Source organism: Monomorium pharaonis, chromosome 4, assembly GCF_013373865.1.
Source record: "Monomorium pharaonis isolate MP-MQ-018 chromosome 4, ASM1337386v2, whole genome shotgun sequence".
Taxonomy (NCBI): domain Eukaryota; kingdom Metazoa; phylum Arthropoda; class Insecta; order Hymenoptera; family Formicidae; genus Monomorium; species Monomorium pharaonis.
Genome location: NC_050470.1, coordinates 10,147,999 through 10,169,561, shown reverse-complemented (window position 1 = coordinate 10,169,561; position 21,563 = coordinate 10,147,999). Strand labels below are relative to the sequence as shown.

Genomic DNA, 21,563 nt, shown 5'->3' with positions numbered 1-21,563 from the left:
TGCACCGTATCTCGGGAGAAAGAGGAAAAAATAAAAAAGAAGGAAAAAGACCGGAAGAAGCGAAAGGCCAACGGACCTGTAAAAATACGCAAGACGTGCTGACGTCTATACCCATTATAATATTCATTTACATAAATGATCGTGATCATTCTCATGGAGGCAGCTTTAACCGAATAGTCGTTGAAGAATGGGCAACCTTTCTTAGGAAACCCCGGTTGACAATGGCGACGGGTACAACACCGCCGAAATGTTCGCATTAGTCTTTTATTCGGAGTTTTCGGAGGGCAGTGTCAAAGAGAATAAACGAACGCGTGAGCCAGAGAAGTCGGTGGAGTAAATTAAAAAAATCTAGTTTCTGCCAATGCCACCGCGATTGCGACACGCGAAGGAAGATCGTCTTGGGGGGAGGAAGACTCCGGAGTATAAAAGGTCGAAATGTCTCCGGGCAGATGTTCATCGCCCTGGCATCACACGGCTAACATGAAGCTCCTCCTGTTCACGTTTGTGGTAAGAGACCACCGCACTTCCGTCTCTTTCTCTCTATCTCTCTTTCTCCTTATCCCTGAAATTGTGATCGTCAGATGACAAATTTCATAAGGCGACTTTGTGGCTTTTTGATTATTTTCAAGTTGTAATTCTGCCTCCCTCCGTCTGCAACATTTTAGTAAAAAGATTGATACACAATTTTTAAAAAATCATGTTTGCAATGTGTTTCTCTCTCTACTTTCATAAATTCAGATTAACTTATAATCTCTACAATAATATTGGTTTAATATGTACACTATTAAAAAATATTAAGTGTTTTATATAAACTTTATAATATTGTGTGCATACGTATTGTAAATTATTTAATAATAATTCTCTAATATGCGGACAAAATTACTTATTATTCAATCGCAACAATTTTTTAATAACAAAGAATTGAGTGCTTCAGATTTGTTGTGCTGACAACGACTAATATTATAATTTAAAAATTAGACAAATTAGCTTCAAATTGTAATTTTTAAAAAACAATATTTGTTTCATACAAATAGAAATAAATTTTTTTAATATAATAATCTTAGATTTATATTTAAAAATTATTTTGTAAAAAACAAACAAATTTTTCAAACAAAAACTGTTAATTATGTACATTAAATAAATTATAATGAGCTTGTATAGAGAGTTATTAATTATTAATATCACTTTTGCATTTTGTGATCTTTAGAGAAGCAGAAAAAGTCACATTTGCGTTGGTAAATGAGATAACATGTGGAAGTTTGAATTCGGTATATTTTTGCATTCATTAAAATGTATGGATCCCGTATCAATTTCATAATATTTAAATTTAATTGCTAAAGCCGGTTTAAAATTATGTAAAAAATTGCAAAACAATAAATAAAAGAAACTGATTTTAGTTTGTCATGGATGATAATTCTAATGTAATTAAATAAACTATGAAGTAATACAAGATAGTGTAAGGAAAGAAAACAAACCAGTAAACACAAATATAACACGTATATATAAATATACACTTTTATATCTCTATTATATAGCAACTATATTATTCAATGTTTAAAAATATTTTACATATTATTTTATTTTATGTATACACACACACACACACACACACAATTAGAAGACAATAAGACTATATATTATATTTGTTTATTCTATTTCACTAATTTATGTCAAATGTTACACTTCCAGGTCTGCTTCGCGGCAGCTCTAGCAGCGCCGGCCGATAAGCAAAAGAGGGACATCCTGCCAGGCGATCCGCGCTATGGAACCGAGCATCATCATCATCATCACGAGCATCATGAAAACGAAAATGAGGTACAGATTTCAAAAGCCGCCGGCGGCTACATAGGTTCTTACACAGTTCCAGACGACACGGTTCCAGCGGACCAATCGTTCCAGGTACAACCTCAACCGGAATACGGTCTGCCCAACCACACACCCGGCAAGCCTCTGGTAGCTGATGTCTTCGAGTCCGGTGATGCCGACAAGAACAGCGCTTCCCTTCTCGTGCCATCTACCTCCTACGGGATACCCGATACCGTTCAGGTGATCAAAAAGCTCGTCAAAGTCATTCAGTCATGTTAATTTTACTTTAAATTTGATTTTGATAAAAGAGTGAAATTTTATAATTTTTTTCTCTTCTATCAAATTATTTATTCCTTGCAGTCGAACTATTAGAACTTATAAATAAGGTATAGTATGTGTGAAACTTCAACATTTGTTGAATCGTTGCAGTAACCCATTTACTTTCCTATCGCAGATTCTTAACAATTACATTGGACCTGTCGTTGATGATAAAAAGCCTATTGTTATCAAGGTACATTTATCGATCATATCATTTCTCCACAATCATACAACTTTATACTAATTCTAAATTAATTCGTAAAACTCTACGCTTTTTTCTTTCAATTAGTGCTCTTTAAAATGATCAATATCTTCTCGGTGATCCATTTTGCTTACTGCTTGTTAAAATGTAATCGATTATTCTTGAGAGAATATGACGTTTTGACACTATGGAGATGTCATAAATGATGAACCGGCCCATTGTAACGAGTAACTGCTTTTATGTTTTTATTTACAAAATCTTTCTCAGCGTTTTCGAAAATTGCACGCAATGCATACATATGAAATGAGGAATATTCAAATCTTTGATATTATGTCAAGATAATAATAGTTTATTAAATACTAAATTATATTATCAATTATTAAATTTATGTAATAATCGAAATAATCATCTAGAAAATGGCGGTTGTTAATTAATATATGTTAATTATATAATATAAATTTATATTATTCTTTTCCGAAAATATATATTAATTAGGAAGCTTGTTAATATGTTACTAAATTCGTCCCTGTGCTGCAACAATTAATGTAATTAATGTAAATAAATTCTAATTTATCGTGTTACTATCAATCCATTATATTATATATTATAATTTTACATTTTATTCTTACCTTGCTTACGCATTATCTTGTTACTCTAATCTCAAATTAATTAATCCCCTTCTCTAATTTTAATTCTATAGTTGACTTCTTTTTAACGTTGCAGTAAAATTTGTATTTTATGTATGCTTTCACATTAATATCTTTATTATTATATCATATATGATTGTGTGAGGTGCGCGTCTTCTTTCTGTATCAAAGATTCACGTTTAAATCCATCGAGAACAATATCAGATTTTTAATTGGTCACCATTCTGAAAACAGTGCAAACTATCAAAATAGTTAGAGCATGCATCAATCCAAATGTAAATTTTCAATCATGAAGAACTGACTTGAGAGAGATATTCAATATTATCTTTTAAGGAGGGAATATATACTGCTAAGTCTTTCTCATTGTATACCTCATGTATACATAAATATCCATAAAATAATAAACACGGCTAAACACACTTCAGTCTCTTTTGATTTCTTTCTTGAAAAAGCTCAAAAACTAAAGATTTAATAGTCTGATACAATAAGAAAAAAAAAACTCAGTCGCACATCCTTTTCTTAGAAGATAGTATATATTAAGTATGTCTTTCAAATCGGTCCTTTTATCGTACAATTGTTTAACGCGTAAATATCGAATTGTCGTAGACTACCGTCCAGGAACAGCCGAAATTCGATACTGTGCATCTGCAGAAGACCGTGATCCCCGAGGTCCACCACGTGCAGCAGCCAGCGGTCGTTCAAAAGCACGTGGAAATTCCGCATGTCTCCCTTCCACAGGTGAAGGTGTCGGCGTCTCATCTGCCCACGGAGACCCAAGGTGAGCATCGAACTACTGAGAGAATTTACGACCTCCTTCGGTCACGCCGCGCCCATCGAGAATTTACGGCACCTCTTCTAAATCTAAATTAGACTTGTAAAAATAAGCATGAATATACCGTTTGCGTCGAGATATTGCGTAAGGTATTCGGGAGTTTCCATTCGCGGTCAAGAGAGTCGAGTTCGAGGCCGATCGCCAAGAGAGTCACGTAGAACTATTCTAATGCTTGACTAATGTCGAGATGACATATGAAAACACCTTGTCACCTGTCACGGGCTGAGTGATTTGTTCGCCTTTCATCGAAGATAAATGCAAATTTTCGGCAGCCAGCTTATGAATATTTATTATGTTATATAATTAAAAAAAACAGAGAGTTTCTCCAACTTCGTGGCGTTTGTCGTTTTACGCTTGATCAGAAAGAAATCCGTGTATTCAGTTTTCGAAATTCTGCATTGTATCCAACGTGAAACATAAATTTATGTCAGAAAATTATAATAGAAGAATTTTGAAAGATATTTACAAATAGATAAATATGTGAATATTTATTTAATCAGGGTAGATCTTTTTATTTGGCAATTTAATTCTTTTGTTGGTAGTTATTTTATTTTATTATTACTTACTTATAATTAATTTGTTAACTTGTATTGTGGATTTGCATTTTTAAACTTTAAGAAAAAAGTGCTATTTAAATTCTGTTGTCATTATTACTATACACTTTCTGAAAAAAAAAAAACAGAAAATTAATTATATAATTCTAAAATTGTAATTATACAATTCCACCCATATGTATATTCTCCATGTAAAAACGTGAACAAAACAACTGATGACATTTCTTCAGTAAAAAATTTTTTTCCTCTGTTTCAGGTGCGGTTCGGAATGGCGTGTCTTCCTACACCTCTGTCAACAACTTCCCCAATCACTACGCATACTCCTCGTACGGCAACCTACCCGTGAAAACCATAGATCACCACGTACAAGTGCAAGTGCCCCAACCGTACCATGTACCGGTGACCAAACACGTCGCCGTCCCCGTTCCCGTTCCGCACACCGTTGAGATCCCCAAACCCTACTACGTTCGCGTCCCCCAACCCGTCCAGGTCACCGTGGATCGTCCGTATCCCGTAGAAGTGCCTCGTCCAGTGCCGTACCCCGTGCACCATTACGTAAAAACTGGCGTACCAGTTGCTCATCACGTGGTAGCCACCGGCATCAAGGCCAATCCGTTCCAAACCTTCTTCGACAACACCCAGTCGACGTTCCAAAACGTGTTCGCGGGCCTGCCGACCTTCTCGAATCCGCTGGAGAGCTTCCCGAATCCGTTCGAGAACGGATTTGACATCTCGTCCATTCCAGGCATATCTTTCATACCTGGCCCCATACAGTCGCTTATACCGCAACAGATTCCGGGAGTACCCACGCCCGAGCCCTCTCCGGTCGGCAGTGACTCGGTTGCGGTCGAGAACCCGGCGTTGAAGACCGAAACCACAGTTACCAAAACCTCAGTCCAACCGACCATCACGCACATCAAAACGGTCCCACAGGGGTACAAGCCCACCACTGCGTGCGCCGGATGCACCGTCACCTCCGCCAGCAGCAAGCAGGAATACGTGCAACCCACTGATGCCAACGGTGGTTACGTATATTAGAATGTTTATCTTGTAATATGGACAATAAAATAGGCTACTGGAATTTCTTGATAGAAATACGTATTTACGCCGGAGAATTGCTCAGCACAACTCATCACTGAAGTGTCGAATCGATCGGAAAAGTTCGCTCGTGCTTTTTCCTCTATAACGGTCTACGTAGCTACTTTCCTAATAATATTTATATCTTCGATTAAATCGAAGCTATTGGGAAGGTGTGTTCTTTTACGCACTAACAAGGTACTATAAAAGACGACCGTCCCTAGATAAATTTTTGCGTTTATCTAGTGGCTTCGGTTGAATCTGGAAATAATTGTGAAAATTGTGTAGATGTTATTGACTGTCTTTTCAATTGTTAACATAAATATTGGAATGATTAGCTCAGAAATATAAAAAAATTATCATTTATGTAGAGATCATTATTATATAAATTTTTAGTAAACATAAGCATACATATTTACGGCGTAATAATATTATATTTTTATTATGTTTTTTCCATGATTATTAAACACTGATAATAGTGAATGTGAATATGTAAGCTTCCAGAAGATAATCGATTTTTAAGTATCTTATCGGTGTTTTGTATAATTTTTGAAGAAGAATCTTAAACTCTATCTTTGATGACTTAACTTATCAAAATCATATTTCTGTTATTTGGTCTTTATAAATTTTTATGAAGAAATCATGTACATCTAAGGATTAAATAGTTTATAAATTTACTTAATATTTAAATAAATAAATTTTCCAAAATGTTAATACTCTTTTTAATTTTCTATGCAACGTTTTACTCTAATAAAGAAGCTACATCATCAATCTTTTTTAATAACATTCTCTCTTTATTAGCAATAAATAAATAAAGTAATATAAAATAATAAGAGAACTTAATGGAAATAAAATTTAAAACACACCTACCGCTCAAAAGTTCAAGAACGCTACTTATTCGATACTGAAAATGTGCTCTGACAACAACACTTCACTTAGCAATATTATCTCGACCGAATCAGTATCTGTTCAGGAGCCTAATGTAAATAAACAAAACAGTGCAAACTATTTCGACGACTTGGAAATCTGCTGTTGTGTACGAATTTAACTTATACTATGTCACCAACTTTAAAAGCTTATAACATTGCGGAAAAAAATCGTTAAAGAAATTTGCAACAAGCAAATAAAAGTTTATTTTGAGTACTTTCCGATAAAATGTCAAAAAAGTTTTTTAACGTTATTATTTAACAAGTTGACTTGACACAACGTATTTTTTAAAAACCTGAAAAAGTATATTTTTTAATTTATTTTTAACCATGATAAAAAATCTAAAAAAATTTTTCAACTACATGGTTGGAAAGCTATTTCTGCGTACTTTTAAATGTTTTTTTTTTTCTACAACTATTTCTCACGGAGATATTGAAATTTTTTTCTAACTCTAAAATTAGGAAAACATTTCCAAACTTTTAAGCGGTACTACATGTATATAACATACTATTGTGTATAATTTTCTATCTTGTACCAATCGAAATGGCAAAACAAGATTAAAAATTCTATTTAGACATGTAAAAAAATAAAGAATGTAGGAGTTGAAAAATATTTTTTATACGTAAATAAAGTTCTTTTATTACAAACATTATTGAACCACTCTTTAATTTCTCGTTGATGCTAGTCCCCAACGTGCGAAAGATCTTACGGAAATTACATAAAAACAATTTGTCACATATCATACATTAAACGGACAACAATAATTATAGCGACTGCAGTACAAAACTTCGTACAAACTCCGTGTCCACATTAATTCCATATCAATCATTGTTGATTAAAAATAAATAGAAAAGAAAATCTTATTATTAGATAATGCTTTTACATTACTGTAAGTTGTCATGAGTCTCACAAAATAATAAATTGTTTTAATTATTATTAGATTATTATCGTTCTGAGTTTTTTTAGTTCCATATCACAAAATGGTAAATATTTGATTAATCAACGATATTAAATAACAAACGTCATCTTTTATCTGCCAAAGATAAAAGCAGCTATTTACCACATATGACACTTTTTCGAAGGGTTCATGCTTGACTCTACAGGACAATTCCATGCGGCACTAAATTCTTTGGAATTTCTCAGTACAGCTTGAAGTCTCACGTGACCGGGACAATGAGAATCTTTCAACAGCCACTTCAATGATGTAGCAGTATAAGATTCGCACCATAACTGAAATAATAAAATCTATATAAATAAAAATGTAAAATGTTTATTACTCATTTAAGATCTCCGTAAGTTATTCACCGATTGCTTTGAAATTTTGACACAACGTTGCATTCGTAACCGGTAGTGTTCTTATGGGGTCTGATTATGGAAATACCGTTTGTTTCAAAAATGATGGCCATAATTTAATTTTAAACAATATTTTTTTAATGTTATTTTTTTGTAATTTTGACACAACATTGTATTGAATTTAGTTAGAAGTACGCGAATAAATGAATATTAGATTTATTAAAGATAGATAAATGCTTGAATTTATATAAATTAAATAATAAAATTTAAATAATAAAGAATTTGAGAAAAATGTTTATATTAAAGAACAAATACAGAATATTAAAAAAAGTAAAATTGAACACTAATTTCGAAATAATTACAGATATGATAATAATTATTTTAAATTAAATCATTTTAAATTAAATAATTTCGAAATAATTATATTGACCGGGAGAGACCGGGAGAGACCGGGAGAGACGGGGAGAGACGGGGAGAGACGAGGAGAGACCGGGAGAGACCGGGAGAGACCGGGAGAGACGGGGAGAGACGGGAGAGACCGAGAGAGATCGGGAGAGACAGAAAGAGACGGGGAGAGACCGGGAGAGACGGAGAGAGACCGGGAGAAATGGAGAGAGACGGGGAGAGACGGGGAGAGACCGGGAGAAACGGGGAGAGACCGGGAGAGACCGGGAGAGGCGAAGAATGTTTCTATTGTGTTTAAATTAAGGTAATTAGAAAAATAAAGATAGCTGTTATTTTATTGAAAAAAAGGAACTTATTTAAAACAGTCTTTTGAATGAATTTCTAAATCCATGGCAGCTTTTAGAAAAAAATAACAAAATATTGATTTACAAAATTAATCAATAATAAATTAAATACATACACTCTAATTCAAAATGCTTAATTTAAAAAAATAGATATTTAAAAAAAATTTGTTTTTTTTTAATTGAAAATTATTTCAAAGTTTTAATAAGATTTATATTACATTATTAAAAAAATACAAAACAATAAATAAATAAAGTAAGTTAGAAGTACGTGAATAAATGAATATTAGATTTATTAAAGATAGATAAATGCTTATTCAAAAATAAAATAAAAAGAGCAACAGTAAAGTAACTTTTGAAAGTTAAACAACGAAAGCAAAGAAAATTTGAAAAAAACGTAGCATAAAAATAGAGGGCCACAGTAACGCGTGGCAGGGCATAACTAGTAATATAATAAATATTAATTTATAATTTGTACAATATTAAAAACAATTTTTAGGAAGAACTTAAACTTTTATAAAAAGAAAATATTTAACAAAATGGAAATGATTTTTTATGTAATATATCGCATAATTATATGGAGAAGTTTTAACCGACAAGGGAATTAAAGAAGTGAAATTAATAGGATCCAAACGCGCGACTCAAGGATACACTGAATGCTATTTGTAATTTATTGCTGTTAGACTGAATATCGATTATAATTCATTGCTACTAATCTCGCCATCTCTAATTCTTATTTATCCGAATGATCGAGACAGTATTTAAATGAGAATCATCCTTTTAGCGAAGGTTGCTCGTTATGAAGCGCATTTATTTGATAAAAGAAATTTATATTAAGAAATCAAGCAACGATGGATCCAGTCCTATAAATTGATGATTACTACATCATCCACCAAGAATTTTACGACTTAAAAATATACGATTCAATAATTTAAATACGAGACAGATAAATCCGTGAATTCCTGACACGTGAACGAATTCTCTCTTTATTATTTAAAAAAAGCAACTATTTTATCATAAAAATCTTTGACAAACTTAAAAATAATTTTTTTACGAAAACATAAACTACAAATATTTGAACTTTAAATATTCATTATCAGGTAAAATTTTTTTATTAATTTTTTAACTTTTTATTTTGCTAAGTATTTTAATATTAAACAATAGATAAGTATGTAAACGCTCGTGTAATTTATAAAAATAATATATCAATAAAGGTCAAGAAGACGAGCAAATTATGATGTAGCGAGAGAATAAGTAATTTTATTAGAAATAATTTGATATAAATTAGATTTAAATTTTGAGATTTAAATCTAATTTATATTAAATTATTTCTAATAAAATTACTTATTCTCTTGCTACATCATAATTTACTCGTCTTCTTGATATTTTTATTGATATATTATTTTAATATATTATTTTTGTTTCACTTTTTAAAGTTTGAAAACTTCAATAAATCTGTGGGGTTTTAACTTAATATAGTAATTGGAACGGTTCGCTATTATATATTATAATTCTAGAATATTAGCTTACGTGTGCGTAAGAAAGAAAAAATAGCTGATCGTGCGTAAACTGGGTGAATCCCGGAAGTATAGGCTCTCGACCGTGCCGGTTCTTCCATCTCTGGTAAGCGAGAAAGGCTTCGCGAAGGCCGCCATTATCGGCGATGTTCTCGTCCAGGGTTAGCTCGCCGTCGATGTAATCGTCGACCTATGCAAAACGTATATATTAACTCATTGGCACGCTCGGGTCATTTAACTCCGTAAGACTAAGGCCGATTCTTCCATAGAAATTAATTTTTACATAGAATTGTGGTTTAACTTACGATAAGAAATATATAAATCAATAAAAATTAGAAAATAATATTCTAATAAAATACAATATTACATTCTGATTAAAATTAATATAACAATTTTATAAGATGCTTAAAAATATTTTCATATTCAATATTGTAACTTTTTTTTTATTTGTCTATTTTTTTTCTTTTTTCTCTATAAAATCAAGTTTTATAAAATTATTATTTTAATATTAAACGCTTTATAAAAATATTACTTGATATAATCACCTCATCCATATAATAAGTGTTATAGTGATCTATAAAACACTGAGTCCTATCCGAGTATTCCGAAATGGTTTCATTGGTCCACCATTGTCGAAGATTTCCGTCACCGTCGTAATGCCGACCACTATTGTCGAATCCATGAGTTAACTCGTGTCCAAGTATCGTACCGATAGCGCCGTAATTTAAGGCTCTGCAATTATTTTTAAAACAAGTGTTAACTTTTTCTTTTTGTCTTTATGTAATAACGTCTCGAAAAATCTATGCTTTTTATTTTCTACACAATTTTGCTAAAGTAATTAAAAACTTAGCTGTATATAAAACTAAAAATAATTTTGTTAGATCATCAAAATAATACTGAAAAATGTAGTACAATGAGCGATGCAGCTGAAAATTTTTGATATCCTAGCAATCAACTCGAACGTTCTACATATTGTAATTATTTTGATGGTCTAACAAAAATTATTTGTAGACCTGTATCTAGCTAAATTTTTAATTTGTTCAATAAAACAATTCTTTTCCGTATATTTTCCTTTTATTTTTAATGTTATATTATTTTTTATACATAAAGATAATATAAATTAATTATTCCTATTCTTACTCAAGACCCAATTCATAAAATGGGAATTGCAGAATTCCAGCAGGTATAGCTGCATGCGTGAATAATAAAACAAGAGTTTATGTTAATGTAATATAATAATAAAAAAAGCTTAACCTTTTTAACTAAACAGATTATTAACATATCTGTATTAATTTATGCTTTCTTTGTAAAGGATTAGCAAGTTGTTACGTACTTATATGATTAAGTTGAAAGGTGTGGAATGCATTTACAACAGTAGGATCAGTTGCCCAGCTGATCATCCGCAATAAAAAGAAGCATGAAGAAGAAAAATCTCAGCACTGATTTTTATTGATAATATTTGTCAAAACTTTTTACTTACTATGACTCGTTGTATACATTATCGTCGTGCAGACTCGCCAACGTGGTATTTGATTGCAATTGCACGATTTGTATCATATTTTCTAGATAGTTTATTTCCGATAGGCTTATCTAAACATTAACAGATCAATGCAAAATAATAATGTTATAAATATTGCAATTGTCAGTCACATAAGAGAGAAAGAGATAGATAAAATAAATAAAATATAATAAAAAATTTTATATTGTATATATATATATATAAATGTACACACACACACACACACACACACACACACACACACACACACACACACACACACACACACACAAACATGTACAAAAATATATTATATATAAATTATACAATTAAATAAGAAACTTTAATTATGGATTATATGCAAAACATATTTGTTGCTTACTATTGCAAAAAATTATTTTAAGATTAATATTTAAGATTAATTTTTTTATGAGACTTACACCTTTGTAATAGTCGTTGAGCTTTTCTTCGTTAAAGAGCCATGTGGGAAATCCAATTTCAGAGACCATTTTCTGGCTCTTTTCCAGCGTTGCCGTTTTCGTCGATTGATCCATCCAATCTGTCTTGATCACAAGCGACGCGAACGCCTCTCTTATGTCTTCTAACATTTCTTGTACTCTATTAACTTTGTTCTCGTGAAATGTCGGATCTACGAACAGCCATGACACCGCCATTCCTAAAAGTCAACAGATACTATTAATTGAAAGCATCCAAGATTTTAAAAAATTGTAAATTGTAAAAATATATTTATAAAATCTAAATTGTAGAAAAAATTATATATATCAACATTAAACATAATTTAAAATAATATAATGAGAGGTTTAAATTTTAAATAGAATCATTAAGCATCAATGTATACCCATTAATTCATTGACTACCGACACGCAGTTCAACGATTTCGATTCACCTACTTCCACATCTATTAACTTATTTACATAATCGTTCCAAATATTCCTGAGCTTATTGGAAGAATGGGGCACCACAATGTCCACAATGGTCCACCAAATGTAGCTTTCTGAATCAAATTTTAAAAAATATCGGATTTTGAAAAACTTTATTAAAAACAAAATACCAAATTTAAGTATTATTATTAAAAATAATTCAACTATTATAGAGATTATAAGATTAATAATTTCAAATTTAATTTAATTAATAATTTAAACAGTAATTTAAATTGGACTTAGTTGACATATCAAAATACATACCTATGGTTTCCTCCGGCATAATAGCAAACAACAGTGCAATATTTTTTAAAAAGTCCAAATTGTTAATGAGAACTTTGTCCTTTTCATCAAGATCCAACTTAACAATCCCTTTAAAAAGGGATTCAATAAAAGGACGCCAAATCAGATTAGGCGTGAGGGATGAATTCATCTCTATTACATATTGGTCTGTCAACTTTTGTAGATCATCTACCAGCATGTAATCGCTATCACTCAAGTCTTCCATAGAAACACTCTGATTTTCTGCACCAGTTATCTGTAAGACGAATTTTTATTCTCTTAAATTGAATATATAGTATTTCTTAAGATTCAATATTATAAAATTTTGCAACAGATATAATAAAATGTGATAAAGATAGATTTTTATCTTATCAGTTTTCTTGTAAAAATAAACATTTATCCTTAATAAATTTTAATTTAAAATTAATTTAACCAAAAAAATACTTACGTCATAGAGAAGATTGCTAATATTGTAAAGCATCTCAACAAAATTCTCTAATTTAGTTTCTAATATCATAATTTCGTCTTCCGACGTGCACTCATTTATGGTGCCATTGCTGATAACTTCTTTAATAACATCAGTCATATAAGTAAGCTCAATATTTTCGTTCTCGCTCAGCATGGCTTCGTCATCTAACTCGTCTAATTTTCGCAATCGTGATCTGACAGTGTGCAACCGCTTTTCTAATTCTTTTTCACTTTTATTATAATCAAAAATTTGTTAGTATATATATATATATATATATATATTAATTAAGTAGTTTACAAAACATTAGAAAATAAAAATTAAACACCGTAAAAAGGTATACATACGTGGGGAAAGGACTGGAATGATCCGGAAGGTCGAAGGAGATTACGTTCTTGCTCTTGTTCTTTAAATCGGGCATGACATCCAAGCCAAAAAAAATGTCATAGTTTAAAACTTTCTTTATCCTAGCGAGTTGTTCAATGTAATTGGTTGTTTTATTAATGTCTCTTGCGGGGATCACAGGTAAATTTAATAACTCCAACAGATCGAATAGTGGGGACAAATTGAGCTCATTCATGGTATCTGAAATTCGGAAGTAAATCCAAAATTAAGATAAATAGTTACGAATTTTAAAAATAATTATAAATTTGTATTAAATATTACTGATTATTACTTCTATATACATACATTGTGTTATAATTAATATATTTCTGACTATAGCAATTGTTTCTTTGACTGACAGCTACCTAATTAAACAAAAACAGTGCACGTACGCACGTCCATGCAGCTAGTGAACATAGTCTTGGCCTGCATCACTGCCCAGGGTACCTCACTGGCAGACATATTAACTTTCAGCAGCTCTCTGATTTTCCTAAGCATACGATCGTTGCGCTCGTTGAACCAGGAATTCGTCAAGCTGGAATCCGGAATAGGATGCTCCTGCGGCCATCTGCTGCATACGTAGCTAAAGAAGAAAGACTTTATATTTCGTAAAAATAATTAAGGTATAATAGTTTAATAAATTACACATAAATAAGAAAAATAAAAATAAAACAATAATAATAAATAAAGAAGACTTCAATTAGAATGGCATAAATTCGTGATAATACGTCTCACACAAGCGAGTGAAAGTGAAACACGCAAGTGCAGTATTTATGTAACGCAGAATAATAGATTTGCAGAACGATAGAATTTTGCATGTGGTGTAATATCGCGAAGTGAGCATCCGTCCAGTACATAACAACGGCATGACGCGACATTTTACTCACTGATAAAAATCGTCGCAAGGATCTACGGACACATTCATAGATTCCTTCAAACTAGCCGCTGAGTAAAGAAAGAAAAATAATTGTTTCCACATTACGATAATTGCCATAAATTCCTTTTTTATCATTTTGCGCAATGTGTTTGTGAAAAGGACTATAAATAATAGGGCAAGTATATATCACCCCATTAGTATAATAACTATGTATCTCTTACCGACTCGCACGCAATCCTCACTGTCACATATCTTTACCATACTATTACACGCATCTGCAACAACGTATTGTATTTTTATTTAATTATTCCAAAATTAAAAGTATTTCCATATTTTTACCGTAAAGAAACTACTCTCAAATTTTGTAGAAAACAAGGGGGGTAATTAAAAGAGCGTTATTACAGTAATTTTCTCTAGGAATACTTTGTATATAATAGGAATTATTTATAGAAATAACTACATGAAAAGCAATGTCACATAATAACAGCATGATAAACACGCAATAAAAGTTATTCCTTGAAACAACACACGTGGCATGCACAATCCATAGCCATGATCGCTAAAATATTCATACAATGTCAATGGCGATCGAAGATGCTAAAAGCTAAATGGTTTCTCAATACTTCGTCAAGGATATCTAATTGCAAGGAAGTACAGAAAATGTATCGTAAGAGTTGAGTCATTTCTTTTTAAATAGAAACTATTTCCGGTTCTCATACCTATTATTAAAAGTTATACCTACTATAATTTTGATTTAGCTTAGTAAGCTTACAGTTGAAGGACTTAGATACGATATCGAGACGTAACAAGTGCGATGGCATTTAACAAATTTTAAATGTTTTTACTGTAATTCTAATTTGTATATATTATTTTCGTAAAACAAATTTGTATTAAATAATGTCCTAATAGAAACAATATTTATATTTTATTTAAAAAATGTATGATATTATATTTGCAAAAAAAAAATTTTTTTAATAATATATCTTTTTAATTGATGTAATTTGATAAGTAACATAATTTAATAGATCTATAGAATAATATATCTATATTTAATATAATTTAGTCTATTAACGAATAAGATATTTTAAAGAAGAAACTTACAAAGTATTGCAAGCACCACAACTGTTACAGACAAGGAACCCACCAGGAAGCAAAAAATTATCACCAACAGATTAGGAATCTTAGTCTTTTTCTTGAAGCTACAAATATAATAGATCAAGTTAGAGGAAACTTGGATTGAACTACTTGTAATAAGTAGAAAATGTATATTTTCAATTTAATTGGTCATCGTTAATTAGAAAATTGTCAATCTCTCGTTTTCTTACAAGGTTTTCCTAGATTTTATCGTCATTAGATGGTTCTGGCTTCCGACCGAGTAAACGGACCCATTATCCTCTGAAAAAAAGAAAATATGAAAATAATTATTAACCAGTCAACGAGACAAGACAAATTATGATATTATTTCAAAAAACTGTAATTACTATTTAAAATAAATTTGCGTATGTAAAAAATTATTTTTTGTTTAAAATATATATCTATTATTTCTTAAATGTTTAATTATATTTATTTGTAATAAAAAATCTATTCAATATATAATTTAATTTTCTTATTAAAAAATAATAAAATTGTATGTTTATAAATTTAAATTTTTTATTTATTTTAACTTTATATTTTTTTTCTAAATAAGTAATGTCTTTAAAAATACAAATATTGATTATATTTACAAATAAAATAAAAGGTTTGCATTACACATAACTGTTTGTATCATAAACACGTACACACATATATGCTTTTTTATATGTACATAACTATGTATAAAATATTGTTTCGTACAAACTCGCGTTTACAATGGAGCTCGCACGCAACGATATATAGAAAAAATTAATATTTCGTAAATTACTTTTTTATTTAAAAAAAGTTTAAACAATCTAACAACCTACATTTATTAATACAAGTTTTTGATTATTTTCATATAATTTAGTTTTATTATTGCATTATCAAAATAAGGTTTATCATTATTAAAATGATATCATCTTTACGTTTAGTCAAATTTCAAAAACATACAATTTTAAAAAGTTAAATCAATTATTTTTTTTCTTATAATTGACTTAAAATATTTTAAATAAACAAAATATCAATCTTTTTATAAATGTATTTTTTTATATATTTTTTAAATATACGTATTATTTATATAATATATTATTTTTAACATAATTTTTATTATTATAAAATAGTAAAATTTTTTATATAATAATTTTAATTTAAATATTTTTAAATAATTTTTTTAGTATTAATAATAAAATGTATAAAACAAAATTTTATTATCTTTAAAATAATATAATTAAACAAACTTGAAACAAAAATTTTAACCCACAATTAAATAACTAATAACAGATCTACCTATAGGTTTACCTTTTTATGCAATTCTTTACTTTTTTCTTTTTCTTTTCCATTGTTTTCTTTAAAAGCAATATATATTTATTCTTACTTTTTAATAAAGGAGCTTTAAAAGATGCAACTAACAAGAAAAGTGTTACGAGCGTCCAACGTCAATCTGATTCTTCATAAAATATGTTGTTAAACACAAAAATCAAAGAGACACGTATTTTTATTATGTGCGGAATTTCATGTTTAGAGAATGAAACACCCCTTTAAAAGTGGGGCTATATTGTTAAACAAAAAAATTGAAAATTTTTTTTCTATCTCTCATACTTCCGACAATATTTGCCCTGAAAGGGAAAAAATCGTTTTTTTTGGGGGGGGGGATATTTTACCCTCTAAACATGAAATTTCGCACGTAAAGAAAATACGTGTCTTTGATTTTTGTGTTCAACAACATATTTCATGGAGAATCAAATCAGCGTCGGACGCCTGTGACACTTCCCTTGTAAGAAGAAAAAGTATTATTAAGGACTAAGAAATCATACAAGTATAATTTTAGTGCGGTCATACATTTATGCAATTATTATGTTATTTCCATTATTGTTAGTTACGTGCGTTAGTATCGTATCCGCAATTGTAGCTCGCGGAACAAGAATAACAGGCTCGTAACATGAGAATTGTAGAAACTTTTCTTGACTTTAACTTTAGTAAAATATCACCGGCAACGGGAACATTACCGGGTTATACATATATACGGTGCACCGGAAAAGAAAAGTCAGGTAGACAGGCTGGCGTATAAAAATATAACTTACTGCGCTCGTTGTTCATGCTGAATGGCCCACTGACCGGATCGAACTGACGACACTGAACACTAGTCGAGTCAGACAACGTCGGGTGTCCATACGTTCACATTTTCCCAGTGGTTCTCGTACCTCGTCGAACGAATAACAACGACGACCGAACGTCAATTTTCCCTTCCGACCATCCGCGATAACACCCACGCGTAAAACGCCTGCGAGAAATGGACTCTTCGGTATCTTCTGACCACCATTGATGACGGGTCTTCAACCCTTTTGATACCATCGAGTTTGATAGTTCATCCACGTGTCAAGGATAAATAAAAAAACCTTACTGGAAATTAAGGAAGTATTAAATAAAGATTTCTTTTATTATATAATATATAAATTATAAAAAATCTAAATTTTATTGTAAGTTATTAACTTTTTTAAGTTATACACTTCTACTTTTTTATTCTTGTAAGTTTTATAATTTTTTTGCATTTTTATTGTGCAAAAATAAAATAATTAGAAATTAGAACTACTTATATTGCGCAATGCAGTTGTAACAATGCGGTTACGGTTTTCTATAATAAATCTTAAGAAAATATTGTCACTACAATTGGCAAAAATAATGTTTGTTCTCTACAAACGCGCGGATGTAATTTGTACTTTTAAACATGCTGATCATCGTTTTTCTTTTGAAAGATTAATTCGGAATTGAACGCTAACTAATCGTAAATCAATGAGTATTGTTGTTTCGCTCTCCCATTTATGCCTGCGTCGTGAATCAGATTAGAAATCGTGCTCGTGAATGGCATTTATCTGTATACATTTAATGAAGTGAAAATATGAAATAAATACGCTAGAACAAAATAATAAATAAAAATTTAAAACCTTTACGTCTCATAAAATTGTATTCTTAAATTGTTCCACAAAATCTTATTTGAATAGTAAATTTTATATTAAAATAATAATATTAATTAGATATAAACACAGTAAATGTAATAAATAAGCTTAAAGTTCTTATAGTTCCCTTTTAAATCACTTTATCTCATATTGTTCGACGGAATTTCTGCGAGCGAAAATGAAATTGTAACGATTTCCTAACAACTTCCGTCACTTCCACCTTGCGCAAAGTGAAATCCATCTTTCGCACGCGATCGGTCGTGTCGTGACGATTGGGTTAGGATAAACGAAACAATTAACAATTATTATTACAATATACAGCACGGGCAGAATCGGCACAAGCTCTGCTAGCTATAGCTAAGCTATTAAGAAGCTCCGTTTGCGCAAAAGCACCTTCCTCAAGGTAGTTACGAAGTACACTAAACGTTTATGTAATTTTACTTCCGTTGAAGTTCTAGCTGAATGTAAGTTTCATTGTCTAGCTTAAGAACGAAGTTCTAAAATAAATATGAGCGAAATAAAAAAAATAGCAGAAAGAAAATCTTTTTTATTGAAGTTGAAAGTAATATTATTAAAAAATACTAAGACGTAATATTATTGTAAAAATATTTAATAAATAATATTGGTTATATTATTATACTATTATTTACTATTTTACATATCAATTTTTTAAGAATTCTTCTACTATTATATAAATATAATAAACATAAATTTAATCAAATCTTTGTTATAAAGATAATCAATTTAGAATTTAACTAGTAAAATTATAAAGCACAATAATAATTTTAAGAATTAATAAGATAATTTCAGACTTAATTAATTTTTTGTACCAAATAAAATTAAAAATGTTTTATATATAATTATATAATTACGTATGTTTAACGTACTGCTCTATTAATTTGTAACAATTGCAAACTATATAGGTAAGTATTAAATGCGAAATTGATGAGAATAGAATTACATACCATTACATAAAAGTAGAAACAAATGAACCAATAAGTAATTAACAGTAGTCATTGCTAATCGATCATCATTGTTAAAAGCTGTCATCTCAATATCATGGTTAAGATATATTGCATATCAAACTGACAGGACGTGTCAAGATTGCTGCACATAGCGCACGTGCAGCGGGCGGTGTCCGAGGAAACACGTTTTATCATGGAAAAACGTTTATTACGAAGAGAGAAAGTATGCAACAACGCGTGCTACGTAATGCACCGCACGCTGCATGCATTCATTATTCATGCAACCGCTCCATCGGATAGATAGCGTGTGATCGCGTATTCGCGAACGTGCTCCCGTTATTGGGGAAGTTGCTCCAGTTCCTTGGTAAGCAGTTCCTGGTCAATAGAAAGGAAATTTATTTCGTGTGGTGCCCGCTTACCCGTCTAGAATTATTATGATTTCGAGACGACGGAGACACGAGTATGACATTACAATCGATAACCACCTCACAAACGTATAGGTAAATCGATTAAGAAAACCGACAATCCCTTGTGACATCACGAATATCTCAAACGTATATCTTATGCTTAAGAAAAGAGGAAAAGAAAAAGGAAACATGAGAAGATATATAATATTAAATGACGATTTATAATTGGAAATTGAATAAAAAAGAAATGAAAGCTAATAGTGAAAGCAAGATAAGCAGCTTTTTTCCAAGTTCCGATTACATTAGTAAACAAAAAGACCGGACAACCGATTCTAGGTAAGTTTCTTCCCCGTAGAATCTAAATCTATGAAAAATAAAAATAGTAAATTTGCTCTAATTTTTAAACGGAATCCAAGGTGCAAAAAAACATATTTTAAGCCGTTTGAACATAAAAAAACGTAAAAAAAAATAACGTAAAGTCTTTAAAGCTTTCTAATTGATAAAATAAAAGTCGAAACTTTGCTCTTTTTGGTTATAGATTGAAATATTAGGTGCTATTAATATACATAGCAACAATTTTTTTTAGGAGTACTCACTGATTTCGCTACATGTTTTTCTGGCCGCGCGCAGTGTTCTTTCCGCTCTCCAATTTTTTGCTGATTTAATTGCAACTCATTTCGCAAAGCTTTTTTCCCATAAAATTCTGCTCCAGAAATAAAATTACTAGATTATTCTATTTTTAAAGGGCAAAAAAGTGTTTTAAAAAACCAAAGAGATTTATATGAGAAAGCACTTTTATTCGTAAAGGACATTAGTTAACATCCGGATTTGTAAATAATATAAAAAGCCAGTTAGAGAGCAAAGAGAACAGTATACGCGCGGTTAGAAAAACATGTGGCAAACTCAGTGCGCGCTCGTATAAAAATATAATATTTTACTGAGTACTTCAAGTTAATGGCATCTAATATTGCGACCTATAGTCTAAAAACGCGAAATTTAAGCTTTCTTATTATCTTGAGAAAGTTTCTAAAAGTTCTCGTTGTTTTTCTGTTTAAATGCTAAAAAACGATTAAAAACACGTTTTTTTTGCATTTTTACTCTGTTTATTTCAAAACCAAAACAAATTTAATATTTTTTAAAGCCAAATTCACGTTTAATGCAAACTAATAAAAATAACCCATAAATCTCCTTAAAAAATCTGCAAATAATATAATTTTGTTGACCAACGTAATGGAAGGTGCATTTCAAGTTTCATAACGGGGTTCCATTCGCCAGTAGTTCAGTGCATTCTCGTAATTCGTCATTATCAATCATATCGCCGAATGCATCTCCCGATTATCATGTAAATTCGAACGAATAGATTCTTATCTAACTGCCATTGAGAACATTAATACATAGTTCCACCGGCTGACCGAAAGATACATTTGTCGGGATAGCAATCAAGATTTATCGTCATGAGGTATGTGCTACTGGCAGACTGGGGGCGCGACTGGGAACCTAATTAAATGCCCGTGTATGTAAATTATTATATACGTGTTGGTGTCATGCTTGAGTACGGGCGAACTATACGCTCGAATGATCATTACTCGACTTGGAGGCGTGATCATTAACGGGGGGCTCGATCTAACTTGTCGATACGCCGGGATTTTCTACCAACCGGTTCGAACGTGAGACATTTTGGTGATTATCAGCTGAATATCTAAATAGATATAACGCATATATAATTATGTGATTTAGTAATGTAGACAGTATAGCGC

General features: G+C 30.8%; 2 protein-coding genes across 4 annotated transcripts; one reads left to right on the top strand and one right to left on the bottom strand.

Annotated features, from left to right (window-relative positions):
- Positions 1–359: 359 nt before the first annotated feature.
- Positions 360–6,206, top strand: LOC105837060. 3 transcript variants are annotated; one of them, XM_012681534.3, is made up of 6 exons: positions 421–507; positions 1,690–1,815; positions 1,900–2,046; positions 2,261–2,317; positions 3,580–3,751; positions 4,616–6,206. In XM_012681534.3, exons 1-6 carry the CDS (start codon positions 436–438, stop codon positions 5,395–5,397), a joined length of 1,356 nt encoding a protein of 451 aa, XP_012536988.2. In that variant the 5' UTR covers positions 421–435; the 3' UTR covers positions 5,398–6,206. The 3 variants fall into 3 exon arrangements, with proteins under 3 accessions (XP_012536986.2, XP_012536988.2, XP_012536987.2); XM_012681532.3 differs by having other exon boundaries at positions 360–507; positions 1,690–2,046; XM_012681533.3 differs by lacking the exon at positions 2,261–2,317 and having other exon boundaries at positions 1,690–2,046.
- Positions 6,207–6,846: 640 nt separating this feature from the next.
- LOC105837059 (endothelin-converting enzyme homolog) lies at positions 6,847–17,955 on the bottom strand. Its single transcript, XM_012681530.3, has 17 exons — positions 17,562–17,955; positions 15,693–15,762; positions 15,469–15,566; positions 14,589–14,642; positions 14,378–14,435; positions 13,883–14,073; positions 13,454–13,691; positions 13,089–13,338; positions 12,623–12,896; positions 12,277–12,432; positions 11,858–12,093; positions 11,400–11,509; positions 11,253–11,311; positions 11,060–11,108; positions 10,465–10,651; positions 9,933–10,109; positions 6,847–7,593 (listed from the first exon to the last, which is right to left on the bottom strand). The coding sequence occupies exons 1-17, from the start codon at positions 17,575–17,577 to the stop codon at positions 7,420–7,422; spliced, it is 2,397 nt and encodes a 798-aa protein (XP_012536984.1). The 5' UTR covers positions 17,578–17,955; the 3' UTR covers positions 6,847–7,419.
- Positions 17,956–21,563: the final 3,608 nt, after the last annotated feature.